The sequence below is a fragment of the Lepisma saccharinum genome, chromosome 18 (assembly GCF_977018435.1).
Source record: "Lepisma saccharinum chromosome 18, izLepSacc3.1, whole genome shotgun sequence".
NCBI classification, from domain to species: Eukaryota; Metazoa; Arthropoda; class Insecta; order Zygentoma; family Lepismatidae; genus Lepisma; species Lepisma saccharinum.
In genome coordinates, this window is record NC_139246.1 from 7,823,017 (window position 1) to 7,846,709 (window position 23,693).

The window sequence follows — 23,693 nt, forward strand, 5'->3', positions numbered from 1 at the left end:
GTGTTCTGTAATTTTTTTTTTACATGCAAGAAGTTCTTTGTAAAACTCGCTACTTTAAGGCTCATCATTGCATGGGACACGACATTATGAACCTGACTGTCCAAGTCCCATGCATTTCAGTCGCCTACAGCCAGAGATATTGTTTCTCGAAGAAACAAGGGAAACAGCACGTCTCTACACACACACACAATGACCCTTCGTTTCCCTTCAGTGTTCCATCTGTTTTGTTTTTTTATTTGCCACCTTGTTAACCCCACTGAGTTGTGTCGTGGTAAAGCTATGGGTGTCAAATTCGGCTGAATATGAACAATGGTCCTTCATTGTCGTGTACGTTTACGAACATTGTGAGTCTGAGTCACTTTCAGTTCAGCGTTTTCGTAACAAGGGTGGTGTAAGATAATTGTACTCGTACGCCACGAAGAACAGTTGTGAGACGATTCAATATGCTCCTTATTGATTGATTAAATGTTGGTTTATTTTACTTTGCTTTTCTGCTACCTTTGGCTAATCGCCAAGATGAGGATGGATGGTGATATGATGAAATTGATGAAGGTACACTTACAAACACCTATGCCCGGGCCGGGATTCGAACCTGGGACCCCTGGCATCGTAGCGCGCTGTGAAGTAAAGCCCTTATGTTCGATAGTTATGCAATAGTGTGTGTTCTGTGAGTGTTTGGAGTGGTTAGCATACCGTGCTTCGACGCCAGGGATCCCGGGTTCAAATCCCAGCCTGGACATGGATTTTATGAATGTCCATCCATCAATTTCATCATATCATCACTCATTCCCATCTTCGCAATTAGCCAAAAGTTACAGAAAAGTTAAATAAAATAAAGTAAATCAAATCAAAGTAATAATGTTGCTCTTGAAACCTATTACAAGTAGTACAGGCACCAAGGGTAAAATATTACGTTCACAAGACAGAAATCTAGTGTATTCTTGCTTCAAGGAATTGGCGTCGGAAGAAGTGCGTGCTGAAACAGTGTTTTCTCAGAGTCGAGAACCTACTGCTAAAGCATGTGGTGTCTGTGTGCATATTGTGTTGCGTATTATAAAACAGGGTAACGTATCTACCACAGAAATCGGTGAGCCCCTATTCAAATCTCCTGGGAAACATGCCAGGAAACAGAAACGAGAGTGATGATGGTCTTGCAGTTCCTCTATAATAAATACCTTCAAACTTCTTTCAGGTATGAGTTTCTCTTATAAGAGTAAGCAAAAGAAAGTAGAAAGCATGCTGTACCCCCAAGCTTTAGCTGGGAACTGGCCGTAGCCAATCGGCTCCCTCGATGAACGGGAGATAGGAGAATCGGCATTCCCGGTCACTAACCGGTTTGATGTTTCCGACAAGCAGGTGCTAGGTCAGGGAACAAAGGATACCGTGACACCCCAGGCATCAGGTGGGAATTGGCAAGCCAATCTGTGCCCCCTATGCAGGGACAGCAGGTTAGGAAGGAAGGTCCTGGTACTCCCAGTCAAGCCGGGCAGGTAGAACCTGAGTACCTATCAGCCGAAGTGATTGGACCAGGTAGGTAGGTTGCTGCTAGGCTCCTCTTCTTCTCCCTCCTTCCTTCTGGGATGGCTGCTAGGCATCTGACTGGGAGGCTGGTTTTCCCTGCATGTTTGCCAGTTGACATCATGGAGCCAACTGAGCTCTCGGCCTCACTGCACTGGCTTTGTACTCACGGTGGCGCATCGGCAGCAAAAATCCTAACTAAGTCTACACGTTGCCAACCCACTTTTTGTTTACGTGTTGCACCCTAGCACTGAAAATTATCATGCTTTTATACTGAGAAATCACTATACGGTGTATGCTTTTAGAAGGAACATGAGTTCAGCCAATATGCAGCCAGTGCTGTCGCACTGCTGCCAAACCAACTGCTAGCGGAAAGGAAACGCAGAGATTTTGCAGTGTCCAATATTCAGCTTTTATATATATTGCATGCACGTGATATTTGAGTACAATGAAATATATAGTAAAGAATTCTACACAGGATTATATCATATCACTGGAACCCATGATGTCATCACAGACCAAAGCCCTAAATAAAATTAGGTCTGCATACTCACCCTGGCACCTCACTGCAAGGAATAATTGGATGCTCCCTGCCTTCTTTATCTCTTAGAGACCAGAAGTGGTGCAGGTAATAGCATGTGTGTGGTACAGGTAAATGCACGTGAGAGTTACTGGTAAAAGACACATGTGTAAGTGTTCTAACAGACATTCATATATTGTGTTTATAATAAATGAATAAATTAATCTTGTGTAACCTTTCTTTACACCCAGCAAGCCCAGAGATATTTTGGAGTCTACGTTCAGAGACTGTTTAAAAAGTTAGCACTTATGGGTAAACTTTTGCCACCCTCCTAATTGAAGTGACTTGAATGTTGAGCGCAGCCTGTATTGCCGTATTGTGTGTGTGGGTGGACGTTGCATGACATGCAGCACTGCTAAAAATTCATTTTCTACTTTCCAGCTTCAGTTGTCAGAAGTGATCATGAGGACTCGCCAGTACTTTTCTGAGATGACAGGGCGACAAGGCAGCATAATCCAACACCATGTTGGAACTGATGAGATCAAGAGGAAATACGAGCAGGCTCGTTTGGCAGATGAAGCTCCAGTCAAGAACTTCTTGGATAAAATTGTTGCAGATGATTCTGGGTAAGAACTAACTAACTAACCAACTTTCTAGCCTTCTTAAAGGTTCATGGCCGCAGCAACACAGGCCTTCCATTAGTCCCTACCCTGAGCAAGATCTATATACTCTTTTCCATCCTTACTGATATCCTTTAGGTCCATCTCAACATTATCCCTCCATCTTCGTCTTGGTTTTCCTACTGGTCTCTTACCATCAGGTTTCCCAACAAGAATCCTGTATACTCTTCTTTCCTCTCCCATTCGTGCCACGTGGCCTGGCCACCTAAGTCGTCTTGATTTAATCATTCTAATAATATCTGGACATGAATACAAATTACATACTTCTAAATTATGTAACCTTCTCCACTCACCTGTCTCCTCATCCCTTTTAGGCCCAAATATTTTCCTAAGGATCTTAATTTCAAATACTCTCAATTTATGTTCCTCTTTCAATGTAAGGGACCAAGTCTCGCATCCAAGTTTCTGGGTAAGAAATCATTCAAAATAAACCTAGTGATATTTTTATAATTATTATTATTGTTCAAAATAAACAGTTTTGCTGCCTGTATGCTTGGAACCCATCATGAGATTTGATCATATGTGATGTTGCTTCCTGTCGTGAAATGGCATGTGCTAGTGAGTGTTGCCAGGAACACACACATTGTGCAAAAAATTAAAGACTACCAACCACATCATGTGTTGTATTTGTTGAAGCAAGGAATGCATCCAGTAACCCAAAACGATGTGGTGTTAACAGGCAGAAGGAAGATAAATGAAACCTTGCCTCAAGCATGTTCACGGGCAGAACCCGAGGTTGTTTGGGACGGGAGGGGAGATGGCAGGCACTGAGGGCCATTTTGATTTGCATTGTTTATTGTGCACCTAAAATTTGTTATGTTGGATCTGTGGCGATAGCCGCTGTCCTTTGCTGCCACCTAACGAGTGGAGAAGGAACTTCTTTCCACCAGACTAGATGTGAGGTGATTGACCCGAGGAGGGAGGGGAGAAAACACAGGACAAGAGAGAGGACAGTGCGTATCGAGGCACGGTGGATATGACAATGGGTACGGCTTCCTTTCCTGTGACTGAGCATTTGTTGTGTAATAGTGTATTGTAAATAATGAACATCTAGAATAAATCAGAGGTAAGACAGCATTCATTTGCTTGGTGATTTTACCCAAAGATCTCATTTCATCTCTCATTCTGTACTTAATTTATTTGTATATTAAACTTTAACTTTTATTCGGATTTTTGCTCTTATTCTGAAATACATACATTTTACACAGTGTAATCTGTCTTTTCTCGGGGAGGATTGTATCCACATTTGAGCATGTTGAAAAGCAGGTACATGGTGGAAAATGTACGGGTACGCTGGGCAATCCGCATTCAACTACGGTTCTCTTAGCTTTCCCCACTGCCCCCTTCTCCTTCTGTGGCTTCTCCTGGTGCCACCAGTTTCCTTGACTTACGGACTTCGAGGGAACCTGCAATGCACTCCCGGTCCCAAGACAAGGCAGAGACCGGGATACCCTGCTTCCCTTTCGCCTGTGGCCAATGTGCCGGCGGCTGGACCACTGAACTTGGTGGACTTTGGAACACCTAACATTTTGGTTCTGCTAACAGAAGGCACTATGCTACACCTTCAACTGAACCCACAAAAAGTGTTGCATATGATTTGTTTACATTGCAGATTTACTAAATGCAATTCTTAATTCTCTTTTCAGTGTAATTCATCTGTTTCCATGGAGTGGAATCATTGATGAAAATGCTCAGTTAAGCGACACGTTTCGAGTACCTGATTTCAAGACAGGCAAAATGGTGAGGCTTATAACCCAGTTAACACCAAAGGAAGAGGAGATGTTTCACAACATGATCCGTAGAATGAACGCAATTTTCAGGGTATGCATGTGTATAAATATGTATGATGTACAGTTGTAATTACAGATGGGTCATTCCATGTCAAATCTACCAATTTCAGAAAAGTTTCCAGGTCATGGTTTTTTGATTTGGATGAAATTTGGCAAGAAGGTTCAATCATGTCTGGAAGGCTTGTATTCCAAATATTAGGTCCCTCCGAGAAATAGTTCTAGAGTTATAGCCTGTGGAAGAAGGTAGTGCGCAGCAGAAAATGTGATCCAAATATGATAAATGAGCCTCAGAGCTAACTTCAGGACTCAGTAACATTGGTACTATTTATTTATTTATTTATTTACGACTTTGTTTACATGGCGAAGTTAAGGCATTAATGCCTTCTCTTCCACTTAACCATTAATTACAGGGATCTTTTTTTGCAGTAAATTGTATACAATTAAAAAATTAAAAAAGATAAATGAAAAATAAAATAATATTGATCACAGCCTAGTGATATTTACACACCAAACAATCCTTTCACCAAGGAACACATGTGTTGCATCAAAATACCCTCGGCTTGTTTGCGTTAACAAATAAAATACCCCAAAATATGCCTTAAAAAGCCTTATGTGGCCAAAAATGCGTATTTTGTGCCTGCTGTTACAACTGTAATCCAACCAGGAAGGTGGCATTAATTTTTGTAGTAACCGTGATGTGAGCTCAGTATGCACACATTATGTAGTCTCCGTATATATCACCCAATCCATATTATATGTGGTTGAATGTACAAGAAATTGAAAAATCACCAGAAAATGGTGGATTTTTGAAATGGTGTAGTACAAAAGGGACAAGAGATATCCAAGCAAAGTTACATACACTACATAATTAGACCTTCCTCTAATGTATGTCAAAAAATTTCAACTTATTATTGCAAGGTCCTAGTGCACAGTAAAGGTAGACCCTTAAACGCCCAGCGCGATTTGAGTGGGAAGTTTAAAATTGCGCAAGGTTTTAAATGAAGCTTTATATATCTGTAACTACGAATGCAATAGTTACAAATTATAGCTTGTTTCTTTCAGTACAGTCTCAGCTACACGCCTATTGTTGAAAAGATCCAATTTGCACTAACGAAATAGAAGAAGAAGAAGACTAAATTAATAATCTTACTTTTTCTTTACAAAATTTCAATTTCGTCGTGCCCCCACGTAGGCAACGCCAGGACTTGAGGGTTCAAAACAGCCCCTGCGTATTGTATTTGATTCTCGTAGCAAGAATTGTGCACTTACTGATGACACTTTCATAGAAAAATATTTTCTAATATAAAAGCCATGCTTTTTAATGGGAAATTCAAAATTCCAAAAATTGTTATCTCTGAAACTATAAATCCTAGAGTTAAAACTTACATCTCATTTTCTTTCATACACACTAGACAATATGCCTATGGTCAAATAAAATTAATTTTCATTTATCAATTAGAAGAAGACTAAAGTTAAATAAAACTATATTTTTACGAAATTTAAATTTCCTCAAGCCCCCACGTAGGCAAGGCCGGAACATTATGGTTTAAAATGGAACCTGCATATTGCTGGATATATTTTTCATTCTAGTGGCAAGAATTGCAGACTTATTTCTGTTACTTTCGGAGAAAAAATATGATTTTTAATGTAAAAGCAGTAATTTTTTTTCGGGGCAAATTGCACCAACTCCCCCCTCCCCCAAATATATTCAGAATCAAATTGAACTTACTAAATACTAATAGGATGCTTAAGGCTCTTTGTGTAGCACTCAAGACCGGAAACAACATCACAGATATGATCAAATCTCATGGTGGGTTCCAAGCATACAGGCAGCAAAACTGTTTATTTTGAACAATAATAATAATTATAATTATTATATAAATATCGCTAGGTTTATTTTGAATGATTTCTTACCCAGAAACTTGGATGCGAGACTTGGTCCCTTACATTGAAAGAGGAACATTAATTGACGTATTTGAAATTAAGATCTTCTTAAAATTGCCTGAATCGCAGTATGCTCCAAAAGTTGAAAAAAACAAATGTGACATATTTCACATCTCAGTGTTTATTGTTTAAAAACATGTATTGGAACAGATTACCACTTTTCTATATCAACCACAAAATTGGGCTTTAACCTCGCAAAAAATCACTACGTATTGAGGTGTTGGTGGATTGGGGCAAGGAGTGAGATGATGGAGAGGTCCTACGTATCGATCATGAATACAACCCAGGCCTGAACAAGTGCACCCAGTAACTCCCCTATCTCCACCCTCACCACCACCTTTCCCCCCTGCCCCCCCCAACCACCACTCACAGTTTTTGACAAGCCTCGCAAAAGAACCACTTATATATTTTTTGTGGCACTGTCAAGATGATCAACACTTTTTTTCAGGACCTGGCAACACTGCAGGTCATGCTTACTCTTCGTTCTTGTCACAAAGTTCTACAACGTGTCTCTACTCCTGAAGATGTGACATACCATCACTAAAATTTGAAGTTTTTCTACATCCGGTGAGAGTTTTGTTTCCTCTCTCCTTTCACTTTTTATTTAGCCCTTGTGGCCCTCCTTCCTTTTATCCTATATATATATATATATATATATATATATATATATATATATATATATATATATATATATATATATATATAATGGATAAAAGCAAGGAGGGCCAAAAGGGCTAAGTAAAAATCAAAGAAGGTTAAAGGAAACACTCACCGGACAGTAGAAAAATTCAAAATTCTATTTCTCCTCACACCGATGATGCTATGAAATTAGCGAAAATTTTGAATTTTTCTACTGTCCGGTGAGTGTTTCCTTTTACCTTCTTTGATTTTTATACACACACACACACACACACACAGGGTGATTGGTAATTCGACCTATTCCTGGAAAGGGGTAATGCTAGAGCACATTTGCAACAATTTGACCCTATGCACCGGGGGTCGGAAATCAATGGGTTTTGAGTTACTGCAGTTTGTAGATTTTCGTGACATATTACGACTTGCGACCAAAAAACTACTAATTGTGAAAAAAACTACTACACCCTGGGCACTTAATCGACACGTTGCTAACAGCTGACGAATGAGTGACTACTGGGGGAAAAATTCATGTCCAAAATTCCCATACCCACAGAAAGAAAAAGGTCATTGGAGCACACATCATGAAGAAATTTGGAAATTATCATTTAAATCTAAGAGGATTACTCAAAAAATTATGGAAAAAAAACTTTGTTTCATAAGCTCTCCAAAAAGATACAAATGTTGTCAACTGGCACACGGGTTGGGGGAAGAATCTGAATAAAAAGCAGAGAAGGTGCATTTAGACCTCTTTGTAAAGTGAAAAGAAGTTGTCGGTTGTGAGACATAAAGGAACGAAAATGAGTGAAATAATGATGTTATTTACCATTCACATGATTCCAGGTTGTCAGAATTAACTGTTACAAAAACTACAAAGCCTGTTAAAATTACCTCCCCCGGCCATGGTGGCTCGGTCGGTAACGCGTCTGACTACCATGCTAAAGGTCCTGGGTTCGATCCCCGGCCGGTTCAAATCCGGGAACTTTTCTAACGATGGGTGTCGAATATCATGGGTACCTGGGGGAAACCCTGGGTGTTAAAGGCGGTGAAGGGCATGATGCTGATCACATCACCCCACTCACGACCGGATCAAGAAAGTGTGGGGCGTTATCCCCACACCCCCTATACGCCTTCATGTCATGGTGCTATGCACAGGGGAGCACTTTACTTTTTTTTTTACCTGGTTACGTATGCAAGCACGCAGCCTGCGGCATACTTCAGACACATTCACTCGCGTTGACACTCTGTCTTTTATGTATTGGGCAGCTGTCACAATTCTCTCTCTCAACTCTTCTTGGGAATCCACTGGTGTACTGTAAACTAACTATTTCTTGTGACCCCAAATGCAAAAGTTGCATGGCGTCAAATCCGGACTCCCCGCCGGCCAGGGTTTCAGGTTGCTTCGACCAATCCATTGCATGGGATAATTGTTGTCTAGTCACTGTCGCACACCCTGGAAATAGTAGGCTGGGCAGCCATCATGTTGGTAAATCATACCCCATCTTGTGGCGAGCGGCACATCCTCCAGCAGCGTCATCAATTCTTCCCTTAGAAAGTTTTTGTAGGTAATGCCGTTTAGGTTTTGTGACAAAGAAGGGTCCAATCACATGATTGTGGATGATTCCCATCTACACATTTAGTGAGAATTTTCTCTGGTGAGCATTTTCTTTAAATTTTCTTGGGTTATGACCCTTAGGGGCCCAAAAATGCGCATTATGAAAATTCGTAATACCATAGTGGTTGAATTTGGATTTGTCCGTCCACAGAATTCTTGTCAGGTGATCGTGGTCTTCAGTGTCAGTATGTAGTAAAAATCAACAAAAATCCATCCTTCTGACAGGATCTCCCTCCTCAATAGCATGCAACTTTTACATTTGGGGTCACATGAAAGAGTTAGTTTACAGTACACCAGTGGATTCCCAAGATGAGTTGAGAGAGAGAATTGAGACATAAGAGACAGTGTCAACGCGAGTGAATGTGTCTGAAGTATGCCACAGGCTGCCTGCTTTCATACGTAACCGGGGGAGGCAATAAAGGGATTTGTAGTTTTTGTAACAGTTAATTCTGACAAACCTGGAATCATGTGAATGGTAAATAACATTATTATTTCACTCATTTTCGTTCCTTTATTTCTCACAACCGACAACTTCTTTTCGCTTTACAAAGAGGTGTACAACGTGCCTTCTCTGCTTTTTATTCAGATTTTTCCCCCAACCTGTGTGCCAGTTGACAACATTTGTATCTTTTTGGAGAGCTTATGAAACGAGGAAGATTTTTCCGTAATTTTTACGCTAAGTGTATCACCAAGTTTTTGAGTAATCCTCTTCGATTTAAACTATAATTTCCAAATTTCTTCATGACGTGTGCACCAATGACTGTTTCTTTCTGTGGGTATGGGAATTTGGGGCATGAATTTTTTCCCTAGTAGTCACTCACTCGTCAGCTGTTAGCAACATGTCGATTAAGTGTCCAGGGTGTAGTAGTTTTTTCACAATTAGTAGTTTTTTGGTCGCAAGTCGTAATATGTCACGAAAATCTGCCTGCCATGAGTCATATATTTTTCCCCTTTTCCTCTCTTAAAACCTAATAAACACCATTCAATGATTACAAGATTAACATTCTATCACCAAAAGTATTTCTGATGTCTACAAAATCCTTATGTACATTATTCTATAAATTATTTCTTTAAAGTGGGTTTAAATCAGTGATTTTTTTAAAAAAAAAAATCACCTGACTTATATCTTGATTTAAATCAACCTGGTACATATAGAGGAAGTTTAATGATGTAAAGTAACTGAATACAGCATTTGATAGTGCATAGTTTTAGCATGTTAAATGTCTGATATATAATGTCAGTGTTAGATAAGAGAGAAATGCAATGGAAGCAAATGTTGTGTGTTTTGTCTTGCAGGCAGCACAGGAGATGGATGTACGAGTAATGGTGGACGCAGAGCAGACATACTTTCAACCTGCTATTAACAGGCTTACACTGGAAATGATGCGAAAATATAACAAGGAAAAGGTACTTTTTATTTACTGAGTTGATGTTTGTAAGAAACTACATAATAATAATTGCAAATATCCCCTTTTGGTTACCATTATCCACTTCTTGTTTTCATCTTGTGCATTTTCAGATAGTTTCTAAACATTGAACTCGTTTTCCTTTAGTGGTATCTTTCATCTTTTGTACTTTTGGGACTGAATTTATTATTGTTTGCCATGTACAACCACTGCGATATCATCTGCATATGGAAATATTTGTTTAGATCTACCGTGCGTTCATTTCGATCTTCAGCCTAGAGATCGGGAAAAGCGTGGCGGGCGATGCTGACGGAGATGCCAACATTTGCGGCCTGTAATGCCCGCTTATTTTTATGGACATACGCAGACATTTATATAAATATTGCAAACCGAGCACTAACCTGTGTTATAACACGCAAAAGTTCTTCTGCAGGAAGTTCTGCCCTTATATACACAAATAAATACGCTTTAGAAGCAATGTTAAGAGCCACAGATAATAAAACATTTTAATCATAGTTTTGACCAGTAACGTCCTGCTTAAGTTTATATCCTTGAAAGAGTTTTGTGTCGACTGGGATCGTTTGGAGGTTTCGAATGTGCAACACTGTATCAAGATTACGCTGCAGACGAAACCGTTAAAAGTCAATGGTTTCGTGAGCTTCCTTGCAATCCGAAATCTCAGAGCTAGAGTTCTTTGTTCCTTCGCGACTAGTTGAAGACAAGAGCTGTGAATATAGTGGCGAGCAGATGTAAACCAAGAGCGTGTTAATTGTGTACTATGCGCAAGAGTGTTATTCTTGGTTACTTGCCATTACTTGTTTGTGTTATTGCAGTGTGTATGTGTTGTGTCAGTGAGACGATTGGAATGCCAGCCACAAGGTTCACGTTAGAACAAAGAATTTTTATGTATGACACTTACATGAAAACAGACTCGTGTCGAGACGTGTGTAGGCAATTTGTACAGAAATTCCCAGGCGTTTCACCTCCACATAGAGATACGGTTAGACATCTTGTCCTTAAATTACGAGAAACTGGATTGTTAAAGCAAAACTCGATGAAATTGGTGCAGCGTTAGAACGTTCTCCAAACAAACCTCTACGCCATGTTTCACAGGAGATGGGCGTGTCAAAATCATCAGCACATACAGCCACTAAGCTACTAAAATTAAAACCGTACTCTTATAACACAGGTTAGTGCTCGTTTTGCAATATTTATATAAATGTCTGCATATGTCCATAAAAAGAAGCGGGCTTTACAGGCCGCAAACGTCAGCATCTCCGTCAGCACCGCCTGCCACGCTTCTCCCGATCTCTCGGCTGAAGATCGAAATGAATGCACGGTATATGCTAGTGTCATTCTTAGTGAAGCAGATAGACTATCATCTCCTTCATGTTGAATTGTTGGACTTTTAAGCTTTGTTTGTAGTTTCTTTATGTACCTACGATTCAGAGACCTTGTTCTGGCTCCATCCTCATTGTTTTTCTTGTTTGTTGTGTCATCTGTCAGTAGTTATGGAATACAAGATTCATTTCTTTTACGTATATTGTGTCTGTGGGTGTGTGCACGCTCACACACACACTTGTACTTGGATTAGTGCATGTGTGTTCATAAATTAAAGGAAACTAGAAAACTGGGTAGTTCTATGGGTGTACAATAATAAAAGTTCATTCCATGTAAGGTTGTACAGCACTGGTTGCTCAACCATTTTTTTAAAAAAAATAATTTTTGGTGTTATGGTGATGTGGGTAGTTAGAAATAGTATTTCTTCTTTACTAGTGGAAGCCATTTTTCTTCTATCGTGCATGCCAATTTCTACTACGAGGGCAAATCGAAAAGTCTTTGGCCCTTTTTTTTTTTTTTTTTACTGAAATAGTAAACATGCATGGAAATCAAAATATAGGAATTGTTCTATGTATCTTGCACTATTTTTCCACATAGTCACCACAGCGGTTCAGGCATTTGTCCCATAGCACCACTAGTTGGGAGATGGCGCTGTTGTAGAATTCGGCCGGTTGCTCGTGGAACCACCGCCAGACAGCGGTCTTCACTGTCGTCACAAATGAACCTCTGTCCTGCCAGGAACTTCTTCAGTGGACTGAACACGTGGAAATCACTGGGGGCAAGGTCTGGATTATACGGCTGCATTTCCCTATGTATCTCGATGGACGTTCGTCCCTTGCTCCATAGAAAACGAATAACACTTCGCTGCTCATACGACGTAGATGTTTGAGTACTACAACCATCTTTGCAAACTGACAGCAGCTTGGAGTAGCCGAGAGTTAATGCTGGGCCGTTCCAAGAAAAACCTATTGCATTGAATGTATATCTCGGGTTTTTCAATCACACTAATAATTTGGCTGAAAAGAAAAATAGGGGCAAAGACTTTTCGATTTGCCCTCGTATTTCTGAGATTTATGGAAATGAATATTCTTGTATTACACTGCTGTCATCATATGACCAAGAGAACCTAGATTCAATCCCACATTTCACGGTGGTTTGAATCACACCGCAGTATGTAGATCCAGTACTGATTAGTCTATTCGAGCATTTAAGTGGAGAAAAAGAAAGATACTACTGTTACAAAAACAAAATTTCAGTGTCCTCAAGTGTCATTTCAAGTGTCTTGATGCTGTAAAAGAGAATACCACAGATTCAGTTATGTAATTCAATGTTGTTATATTAACAAAATAAAAAATAGTAAATCGTGGTGCAACAGCCTCTGAGGGCCAGGACCTACCGACTACTGCCAGCTTCTCCCGCCTGCCAAGGTGGGAGATCATGCAACCAGTTGTGGGGTGACGTGTGGTCAGCCCAACAAACTCTCCACCCATTATAGGTTTCCATGACCAGTTAACGCTCCTCGTTCGTATCTCCCCAATTCCCTTTGATGGTGGGTGTCTACCGGTCGCATACACTGGCCAGAATCTCGGAGAAAGGTTGTTACGCTTCCCCCAGGAGGCTTGAACCTAGACGTGTCCCGTAGTTGGAGCCCAAAGCATGACACCTTAGACCACATGGCCACTGTGCAGGAGTCTAATTATCAGGGCCCGGATTTTGATGACCTAAAACTATCTGAAAAATTATCTATAAAATAACTTAAAAATATCAATAAAATTACTTAAAATTTTGTCTTTATTCCAGGGTATGACAGTTAGTACAGCACAATTCTTACTTCTGTAACGTAAGAACTGAAATTATAAGGTGTATGTGAAATTATTTATAAAAATCTGTAACAATCTTACCTTTCATAATTGGGAGAAGAGAGACGTGATAGTAGATAAATATGGAGAAACTAGTTACTCACTTTATCCGCAAAACTGTTTTTTCGTCTTTGTTCTATTAATTTCAGTGGCCACTGCCACCATCCTCATTGGAACTTGTTGTACTGTTGCTTGGTGTGCTTCTATTGTTCATAGTTCTCCAGCTGCTGCTAGTTGCACTGTTGTTAACTGTACGTCTGCATCCATGTCGTCTGCTATTTCCCGGTGTTAACTGTTGTAGTAGGGGAATCAAAGTGTGGTGTGCCTGTCTGCAATCCATGTTTAGCTCATGTGGGAAGTGCATTATGGGATGTGTTTCTTTGATTTTGGTGTCTACGAGTGTGTGGGCGATGTATTTTATGGCTATTGTATTTGATGTGTTTAGCAAGGCCAGTAGTGGGGTGGGCTTTTTTTTGCATCCGTTATTTGTTGTTGGATTCTTTCATTGACAGATCTGATGGACCTGCTGATGTAATGTGCCTTCCACTAGCACTCTACGTCATCAAGGGGGGAGAGGAAGTACCGTTTCTTGTTTAGTTTATCAGCTGTTTTGGCATTGGGTTTGTGCGCTACGTTGGTGCCTTAGGGGAGAAGGGCTTTGGATATGTGGTTTGGATGTGGTGGGATGGTAGGGGAAGGCAAGCAACTTATATTTGCCGTTGGAAGTTGCTTATGGATGGGTTTATTATGGCTGTGTAGGGTGCCTGACCGGTATTTTTTCTTTACTGCACCAAGTGGAAAGTTGTGCTACCGTGGGTCATGTTGCAGGGCTATGTGTGGTGATGGTGACTCTCTCTGCTCGTAGATCTTCTCTGCAACAGTAGAAGTCAGTTCGATAAAAGTTCAGGCACACATTAGCTTTTTGTTTGGGGGGGATGGCTGGAAAGACTGGTACTGGTTGCCTGCATCTGGTTTTCTGTAGACAGTGGTTATGAATTTGTTAGTGTGCTGGTGATGTCCAGGAAGTAGATCTTGCCATGTTTCTCTTGTTCTACGGTGAAGTTGAGCCTGGAGTGGATGCTATTTAGTTTTTTCACTAGACGGTTGAGCTCTTCTGCCTTTTTGTATATAACTATTGTCATCCGCGTACCTTCCATATCGGATGTGTTGCAGTTCTGGAGTGTGGAGTATCTCTTTTTCAGAAAGTGCATGACTGTGTTGGCTAAAGAGGCTGATAGTGTATTGCTCATCGCAGGGCCCTCGGATTGTTTGTAGAAGTTATTCTCAAACTGAAAATAGTTGTGTTTTTAACAAATTTCCAGCAGCCTCATTGTTTCTTGTACTTCTAGTGCAGGGATTCTGTTATTGTCAGTCATATTTCAACTGAACGCAGAGCTAAGTCTATGGGGATTAAATTGTACATGTCCACTATGTCAATGCCTAGCTAATTTTGCACTGTCAGCTTGTACTATTGACATCACCAGATTTTTAACATCAGCACTGTTGCGGAACACATATGTTAGGTTGTGGTTAAACTGGGATATTTTGTTTTAAGCTAGTTTGTTAGGTGCACTGTAGAGTGATTGAAGCCAGCTATTATAAAGTGCATGGGGATTTCTGATTTGTTACCTTATTCAGAATTATTATAATAGGTAACATCGAGTGGCATGTTGCTTTCTTCCTACAATCTCCTGACGTTAGAATTCTTGTTTTCATTTTTACTGACATCGAGGTAATAAATATCGGTTCATGGCTAAAAATGAGTGAGTGAAACATAATGCAATTGCATTACCTTTTCTCCCCCTTCTTTTTGCAATTACGGAAATTACATAAAATGTGAAAAATAACCTAAAACTTAGAAGATAGAAAATCTGTCTAAAAAATGCACAATATAATTCACATTTTTATAACCAGAGTTTCATATTCAGGATTTTAAGCAATTTATACTACATGAGGAAAAAAGGAAGACATGTCATCAAAATCCAGGCTCTGGTAATTATAATAGGTCATTTAATTCCCCCACCCCCCTCTCAGCACCTGTGATGAAGCCCTTCAAATGTGTGGTACTTCAGTTTGACCTAATATGGCTATTTCATTATCATAATTTATAGAAACACTTAAGCTGTAGACACTTATCTCTTTCCATTCAAATTTGTTTAACATTCGTGTGAAAATTGATTTATCTTTTTTCTGCTTCCAGTGCTATGTCTTTAATACATACCAGTGTTACCTGAAGGAGACTTTCAACAATGTGGTGATTGATTTGGAACAGGCCCACAGACAGAATTTCTACTTTGGAGCAAAGTTGGTTCGAGGAGCCTACTTAGAACAGGTATGCAATGCATTTCTAATATTTAGGCATGCTAATAGCTACAGACCGGATTTTAAAGGGAAAAATTTTACTCTGAAAAAGGACAAAGAAAGGGAAAAATATTGCCGAGAAAAGGACTATACTTTATTTTTTCACTCCACTAAAAATATTATTTTAAATGAAAATCACAATATATACCATTCATATGTAAAAAGGGATACATTAAATTGCATATAAAGTAAAGTAAAAAAATGCAACCAGTGTGTGTCTTACAATGCGTTTGTTACTGCTTAAGCCCAGATCGCGTTATTGCAAAAAAAAATCTGCAACTTTCTCCCAACACTCATGGAGGGAAGGTAGGGTAGAAGTTGCTTGTTCTTTCTTTCCTCTAAGCTGCACCAAATAGACAATTGTTGAATGTTTTCTTCAAGGAAAATACAGTCGTACAAAACAATTGATGTCTTGTCAAGAAAGGGACCAAGGAAGATGCTTTTTAATAAGGGAAGATAAGGAATGTAGGCTGAAAAACTAGTCAATAAATGTACCAGAAAGGAAAATGTGTTGAAAAAAAGGAAATTTAAAACCATGTAATCTTGTTGGTGGAAGATAATTATCAACACTGTTATTTATTCCATGATCCATGTTAAAAAATGAAAAAAAAAAAGGCATTCCCTTTAAAATCCAGTCTCTACTAATAGCAGTGGTTACACAATATCTATGTTCTTCTTAAAGGTTCGCATAACCACTTTTTGATAGATGTAAAATAATCTAACACAGTTATTTTTAGTGGTTTTTATTTTACTTCATCTGCGACGATTCCTTCTGGTTTCCCAGAACTTTCTCAAGCTACACTAGGATACGAGACATACAATAACACAACCTCACATGGCTAGTCACTCTACCGTGTTAGATTATTTTGCACCAATGGTTACACAGTAAAGGCAACTCCAACAATATTAAATTACATGTGGATGTCTATTACTTCATTGTTAACATGATAAGTCTTGGTTGACAGTTTTATGATACACATTACAGTGTAAGTATTTGGCAGTTTAAAAGATGCTGATTCTTTTTAATGATTGGCTTTGATTCCAGTACATTCTAATTTAATCCCGTGTATTTACGTCGCCCAGTGTGCATGAGCTGTAAGAAATGGAGTAAATGGTTAAGTTATGAAACAAGTAAAGTGCTGCTCTGTGCTTTGCACCATGCCACAAAGGCGTGCGTATAGGGGGTGTGAAGTTAGGGCCCCACACTTCCTTGATCACGGCCGAAAGTAGGGGTGATGTGATCACCATGTCCCTGACTGCCTTTACCCCTCAGAATTTCCTCTTGGTACCCACTTTAAAGGGCGCTGGGTGCGTGCTGGAGCCACTTAACAGGTGGAAAAAATTCCCAGTTCTCTCCCGCCGGGGATCGAACCCAGGTCTCTCACATGGTAGTCAGATGCCCTAACGACGGAGCTACCGTGGCTTCATGAAGCTACCGTGGCTGTAAATGGTTACAGAATTAATAATTATAAGTATATTTTTGCTATTGTTGAAGTGCAACCAATTTTTTTGTTGGATTTTAACATTCCAAAAAATGAAGTTATATTAAATTCAGAGACATACAGAACATGCATAATGACACATGAACTTTGCCCAAAATCTTTACATAATTTCTAAATTTCGGTTAATTTCATATTTTTTTTATATATGAATAACAGAAGTATTGTTTCTCATTTTAATTTTAAATGGTGAAAATGATGGTATTCAACACGTTCTATTCTAATTGTTTTAGGAAAGGGCTCGTGCAGCAGCTTTGGGCTATGAAGATCCAACCAATCCGTCTTTTGATGCCACATCTGAAATGTATCACAAAACCCTGACGGAGTGCTTACGGCGTATGAAGGAGTTGAAAGACGGAGGAAAGGAAAAGAAGGTTGCCATCATGGTAGCTAGCCACAATGAAGACACTGTTCGTTTTGCAATCAACAAGTAAGGGTCTAAGTAACATTAGTGTACTGTATAGCATAAGATTTGATACGCTAGATGAACTGTTGATAACATCTGCAAAGCATGTTTTGCAACTGGGTTCATGGCAAAACATATTGGTGTAATCAACATACAGCAAAGTTAGTATGAGGGATAGTCGGAAATAAACTTTGCCTAGTCTGCCATCTGCAGAGAGTTTTGTTCTATAGAACAAACATGGACATGAGCAGAAAGAGGCATCATTATACTATTTTTCCACATAGTCCCTAATGACATTCAAGCACTTGTCATACCGCTTCACAAGTTTCAAGAAACCCTGGTCGTAAAACTGCATGCCCTGTTTATGGATGAAGTAGCGTATGGCAGCTTTCACTTCTACAGTTGTTCCCTTGAATCACCTCATCAACTTGCCGAATGTTTTCCTTTCTATTGGCTGTGAATAACCACCTGGGTCATCCATCACACTTTCCCAGCCGTCTCAAAATTGGTGACACCATTTACTTTGATATTGTGTGAGGCCAATACACTTCCACCAGCCGGTTATGAATTTCTGTACTGGAAGTCCCAGGTGTCCATTCTTAGTGAACAACAGCTCGCACTTCATACTTTGTCCACACACCTTTCACATGCCGGCCGGGCACATACTTCTCAACTCTTCCCGTCTTCAATACAGCAGTATGCTGACACCCGCTGCAAGTAAAAGGTTGTTAGAGGCACATATTTTTGGTAAATAAAAAAGCAAAATTTCGGTATAAAAACTGAGTCAATTTCGGGTTCAAAAGCGGTAAATAAAATAAAATATCGGTGTTATAGCGGTGAAAAATTGGATCAAAAGTGGTATATAAAAATACATTTTGGTTTTAAAATTGTGAATATAATCCTAAATTTGATTTAAAAACTACACTTATTCCACAGAATTAACATTTCACTTCTAATAGCCCATTTATGTAGTTATCCGAGTATTAAGTTTATTTCTGTGTAAAGGAGTCAATTTTTGTTTCTCCAATATTAACAGCAGAATTAATCAATTTTCCGGGAATTGCATAACTCTCAGGATAATTCAGACCTCAGAAGGTGCTGCGTCGGTGAATAAACCCTCAATTTCGTGTTTAAGAGTTAATTTAGCTTTTTGCAGTTCATTTCGCATTATTTCGTGACAAAACATGGTCACAAAATACATTTCACACTTTTCAAAAACATGAAAAATTAACACTACAATGTGTTTTTTCAAATTTCGTTTTTTCGTCAAAAACGAAATATGCATGCCCCTAAAGGTTGTACATCCGACAACAAAAGAAGGATGATGCCTGTATAACCACAACGTATTACCAACCCAAAGTCTCCATGCTTTCTGGAAATACACTTTTTTCCGACTATCCCTTGTATTTACGAGCATTCAGTTTAGACACAATGGGTTGAATTAATAAAAAAGAGCAGTAGCTCGTGAGTAGGGGAGACTGTTGTACTGAACATAGTGTACCTCGGAACATTTACTGTTTCTGATTATTGCTGCCACGTAGCAGGCTCAAATAACTAAGTTGTAGAGAATGTCTGTAGGTAGGGCTGACATGGGTTTTGGTTTGTTTTGTTACATAGCGTGAATTCTCTGGGCGAAACAAATTTTCAGTGCTACAAGTAAATGAATAATAATTTTTCTTGTTGTGCACATTGCTTGCATTGTAGAATTACGTTATTACAAGTATAAAAACACAGTTTTTCGTTGCGACATTTCAGGAGAACACACACTCCCTTCATCACATTTATTTTTAGTTTGATTAAAGATACAGTATGTTTTTATTTGTAATACAGTATCTTTAATCAAACTAAAAAGTACAAAAGTAAATGTTTTATTGATTGTAATTTGTATTCTAACCAAGAAACGAAATCGTGTTTGCAAGAATTATCACATACAGTGTGTTCCTTATCCTCTGGTGAGTAAATACGTATGGTAACTTCAGTAATATATTGTAATCTGTAGCTTAGGCCAGCCATGTCAAACTCAGTTCTTGAGCAGAGCCGCATAACATTAATGTCAAAACTCCAACCACTTGAAGTCCAAAACTAAGGGGTTCGCCCCTGACATGGAGGATTCAAGTAATTACTATTGCAGCATCAGTATATTATAATAACTATACGTAGTCCCCCTCCCACATGACATAAATTAGCAACCGCAGGAGATGCAAAGACCAAAAAGTGGAATTCCCCCTCATTCCCCCTTCATGTACCACCCCTGCTTAGAAGTGAATAATTACACAATTACGTGTGTGTATATAATTGTAGTAAAAATATTTTAATTATAATCCTCATTGGCTTTATTGAAATAAAAAGAAACAAATACCGTATACTCTGGTTTTTGATGGGTAAAAGTTACAAAAAATTATATCTCGTATATAATGCGCAGTACAATCCAGTTTCAAGAAATGGCTCCTTAGTTGTAGGTTGTAAAGCTGTTGCTATGATGATCAAGAGTGAACAACATCATACCTCACGCTGTGACACCAAGGGTCCCGGGTTCGAATCTCGGTCGGCCTTGGTTGTTTGTGAATGTCCATTCATCAATTTCATCATTTCATCACTCATCCCCATCTTCGCAAATTAGCCAAGAGGCACAAAACGCGAAGTAAAATAAACTAAATCAATCAATCAATCAATCAACATCATACCTATTCAATGAGTCACCTGTTGCTATGTAGACCAAGAGGAGAATATCCTCTTATGTAAACAATAAGTCTCCAACCCATGCCACCTACCCCTTCTCCCTCCACTGTGTTTAGCATCCCAAAGCTTTCACTCTCTAACAATCGTATTTATTCTGTAATAGTAGAAAGCAAGATCAAAATTACATTATGGATTTGCAGTGCTCAGGAAGTTGTTTTCTATTATTTCTCGTGCAACAAGTACAGCTGATATGCATCCCATGTGACGGAAGGTGCATGCTCGAATTCCACCAGAGTTGCACTGCTTTTCTTGGTGTCGCAGAACATTAGATTACAAACTGAAAAATCATGTGAAATGGCCTTCAAACTTTTATACGTGGTTTTGCTCATTCCTTCTTTACTTTTTCTAAAAGAACTTCAAAATATATACTTTGTCCATGACTATCTAACTAACTCTCTAGCCTTCTTAAACCCGAAGGTTCATGGCCGCAGCAACACAGGCCTTCCATCTTTCCCTATCCTGAGCAAGATCTATATACTCTTTTCCATCCCTACCTATTTCCTTTAGGTCCATCTCAACGTAATCCCTCCATCTTCGTCTTGGCCTTCCTACAGATCTCTTACCATCAGGTTTCCCAACAAGAATCCTGTAAACTATTCTTTCCTCTCCCATTCGTACCACATGACCTGCCCACCTAAGTCTTCTTGATTTAATCATTCTAATAATATCTGGCCATGAATACAAATTATGTAGTTCTAAATTATGTAACCTTCTCCACTCACCTGTCTCCTCATCCATTTTAGGTCCAAACATTTTCCTAAGGATCTTATTTTCAAATACTCTCAATTTATGTTCCTCTTTTTCAATGTAAGGGACCAAGTTTCACATCCATATAATACTACAGGCAAAATTACTGTTTTGTATATTTTAACTTTTAGTTTCTCAGATATTAAACGAGAAGACTTTTTCCGTGACTAATTAACATTTATACGCGGCACATTCAGGACCTTCAAACTAGCAGTTAGCAGCACAATATTTCTTCCATTAAGGAATTTACACACTCCATATATACATTATTATTTGGCCAGTAATACATTTTAATTATTGTTTTATTTTTCCTTATGTTTTCTTTCATCCAAAGCACCATACAAATCAGATCATTCCTTCATTTTGTGATTAACTTATAACTTATTTCAACCGCATCTCACATTAGTGTCGTTATCTTGAATGGAATACTGTTGCCATATTCAGAAACTGCAGTATTTAAGCTTTACAACGATATATAACATGATAGTGTTCCGTAAACATGAAAAATCAACGCAAGTGTCCCAAAATCATGGAATGACCCTGTACGGTTTCATGTTGGCTGTCTGAATTAATTCCATGCATAATACTTACCACAGTTTTTGGGAACAAAAATTTTGGAAAAAAGTGCACATTATATATGAGTAAATATATTATATTTGTTCGTAGTATGATAGTATTTTACATGTATAAATTGGTTACAATTGTGCAAACACTTTGGCAAGAAATATTCTGTGGATAATTCTAGTTTCATTTTCCAGATATCGGACACATTTTTTTTAGAAACTACGTAGCTTCTCAACAGATGTTAGTCAGTTTTTCTTGATCTTTTGGCTGTTTATTAATCCTTATATTGGAGAACAACTTTTCACCAAGTGCTTCAAAAATCGTTAAAATTCCAGCAGCAAAATGTCTTAACCGAGGATACTGCTGTGCGAGACATGAGAAAAATCTAGGGACACCCACTTCATGATATGTCTATTTCAAGTTGAGTCACAGTGTAATCCAGTAAGTTCCATTTGAAGGTCGAAACTTCCATAATCAGCATCAAAAGAAAGAGCAGTGAACAAGAAAATTGCCATTCGTACTCTTTGAAGTCTTGAAACCTTAAATCATGTTCACAGATTAACCACCGATATTCCTGACAATTTGCGAAATGACTGAAATTGAAATATATATATATATATATATATATATATATATATATATATATATATATATATATATATATATATATATATATATATATATATATATATATATAATATATTACTAACTGAGATAAAGGAAGACTGCACCTTTTCAAAATGGCATCCACTTCCTTGAAAATATCTTCTCTTGTGTTATGGAGAGAAATCATGTCCAGCAGTTCATCTGCCACACTGAGATGAGAATCGCATCCACGAATAAATACAGCTAACTGAACTACCCCACAGACGTTCCTACTTTCATCTGTTGTGAGCGAAAATGCAACATGACCAGCAATTTTCGCTTTCAATTGTTCGTTGATATCGACTGCTAAGTCACTGATGCTCTTTTCAACTGTGTTTTTTATTTTCTTTTTTAATCTGATTTTCTGATTGGCTTTTCTGCCACTTTTAGCTAATAGCGACTATGAGGATGAGTGATGATATCCTGAAATTGATGAAGGGACACACACAAAAAACACCTACCGGTATGACCAGTCTGGGATTTGAACCCAACCCCTGGTGTCGTATGATGCTGTGTTAACCACTGCACCGCAGAGGTTGGCAACTATATCGAGTAGAGAACAGATAGATTCCGACCTGTAACTTCTGACAACGGACAAGGTGTTACATTCAGCCTTAGAAAATTAGCCCGATAAAGAAAGGTAATGATACCTTTGGTGTCCAAAGGAGCCGGACACTGGTACGTGACATGCTGTAATTCCCCCCCCCCCCCTCTCAAAATTGCTAACAAAATGGCATTTTACTGGCTGCACTTTGTTAGGTTCAGTTAAAGAACCTCATATTCTGCAGGAAAGTAAACCCAGAAGTGTGAGCAGACATTTGCAGCATGCTGAGGCGATATTATGAAGCAAACATTTAACATCCAGGCAAATGTATGCATTTGGGCATTGGTCAGTTCTCCATAATTTTTTTTTTTTTTTTATATAGTTCTAAGATTCTCTCATTTGTATGTACTGAATTTTGAAGTAACTTCTTGATTTTTTTTAGAATGCAAGAACTTGGAATCTCTCCTCAAGATAGGGTCCTCTGCTTTGGTCAACTTCTGGCTATGTGTGACTACATCACCTTTCCATTAGGTAAGTATACGTACTTCATAAGCACATAGACAATGACAGTATTATCGAATTTCTGTTCTCATTTGCAATTTTCGTTCCTCAGGAGATTTTACATATTTGGGCTTCAGTTTCAATGTCATGCTTTAATATAAGCTATATAGACATATATTCACATACATTAATATAACTACTATTGAAAATAAATATTAAAACAATTAGAATTAGGTAATTGAATAGTTATACAGGGTGTTCATAAAGTCCCGGTACCATTACAAAAGAACTCTGAATGGTACCGGGACTTTATGAACACCCTGTAGAAGCACTTTTTGTAAATTTATAGATTCCCTGTCCACCTATGAATTCTCTTCACCC

The 23,693-nt window shown here is 38.7% G+C and overlaps 1 protein-coding gene across 3 annotated transcripts in view; it reads left to right on the plus strand.

The window, feature by feature from the left end:
• slgA (proline dehydrogenase slgA) overlaps positions 1-23,693 on the plus strand; it is a 181,687-nt gene that overhangs the window by 140,762 nt on the left and 17,232 nt on the right. For all 3 annotated transcript variants that reach the window (XM_083140096.1, XM_083140098.1, XM_083140097.1), the window contains exons 6-11: positions 2,480-2,664; positions 4,365-4,539; positions 9,997-10,107; positions 15,507-15,638; positions 17,400-17,596; positions 23,254-23,342. In XM_083140096.1, coding sequence (XP_082996222.1) covers positions 2,480-2,664; positions 4,365-4,539; positions 9,997-10,107; positions 15,507-15,638; positions 17,400-17,596; positions 23,254-23,342 — 889 coding nt within the window. The remainder of the gene's footprint in view (positions 1-2,479; positions 2,665-4,364; positions 4,540-9,996; positions 10,108-15,506; positions 15,639-17,399; positions 17,597-23,253; positions 23,343-23,693) is intronic.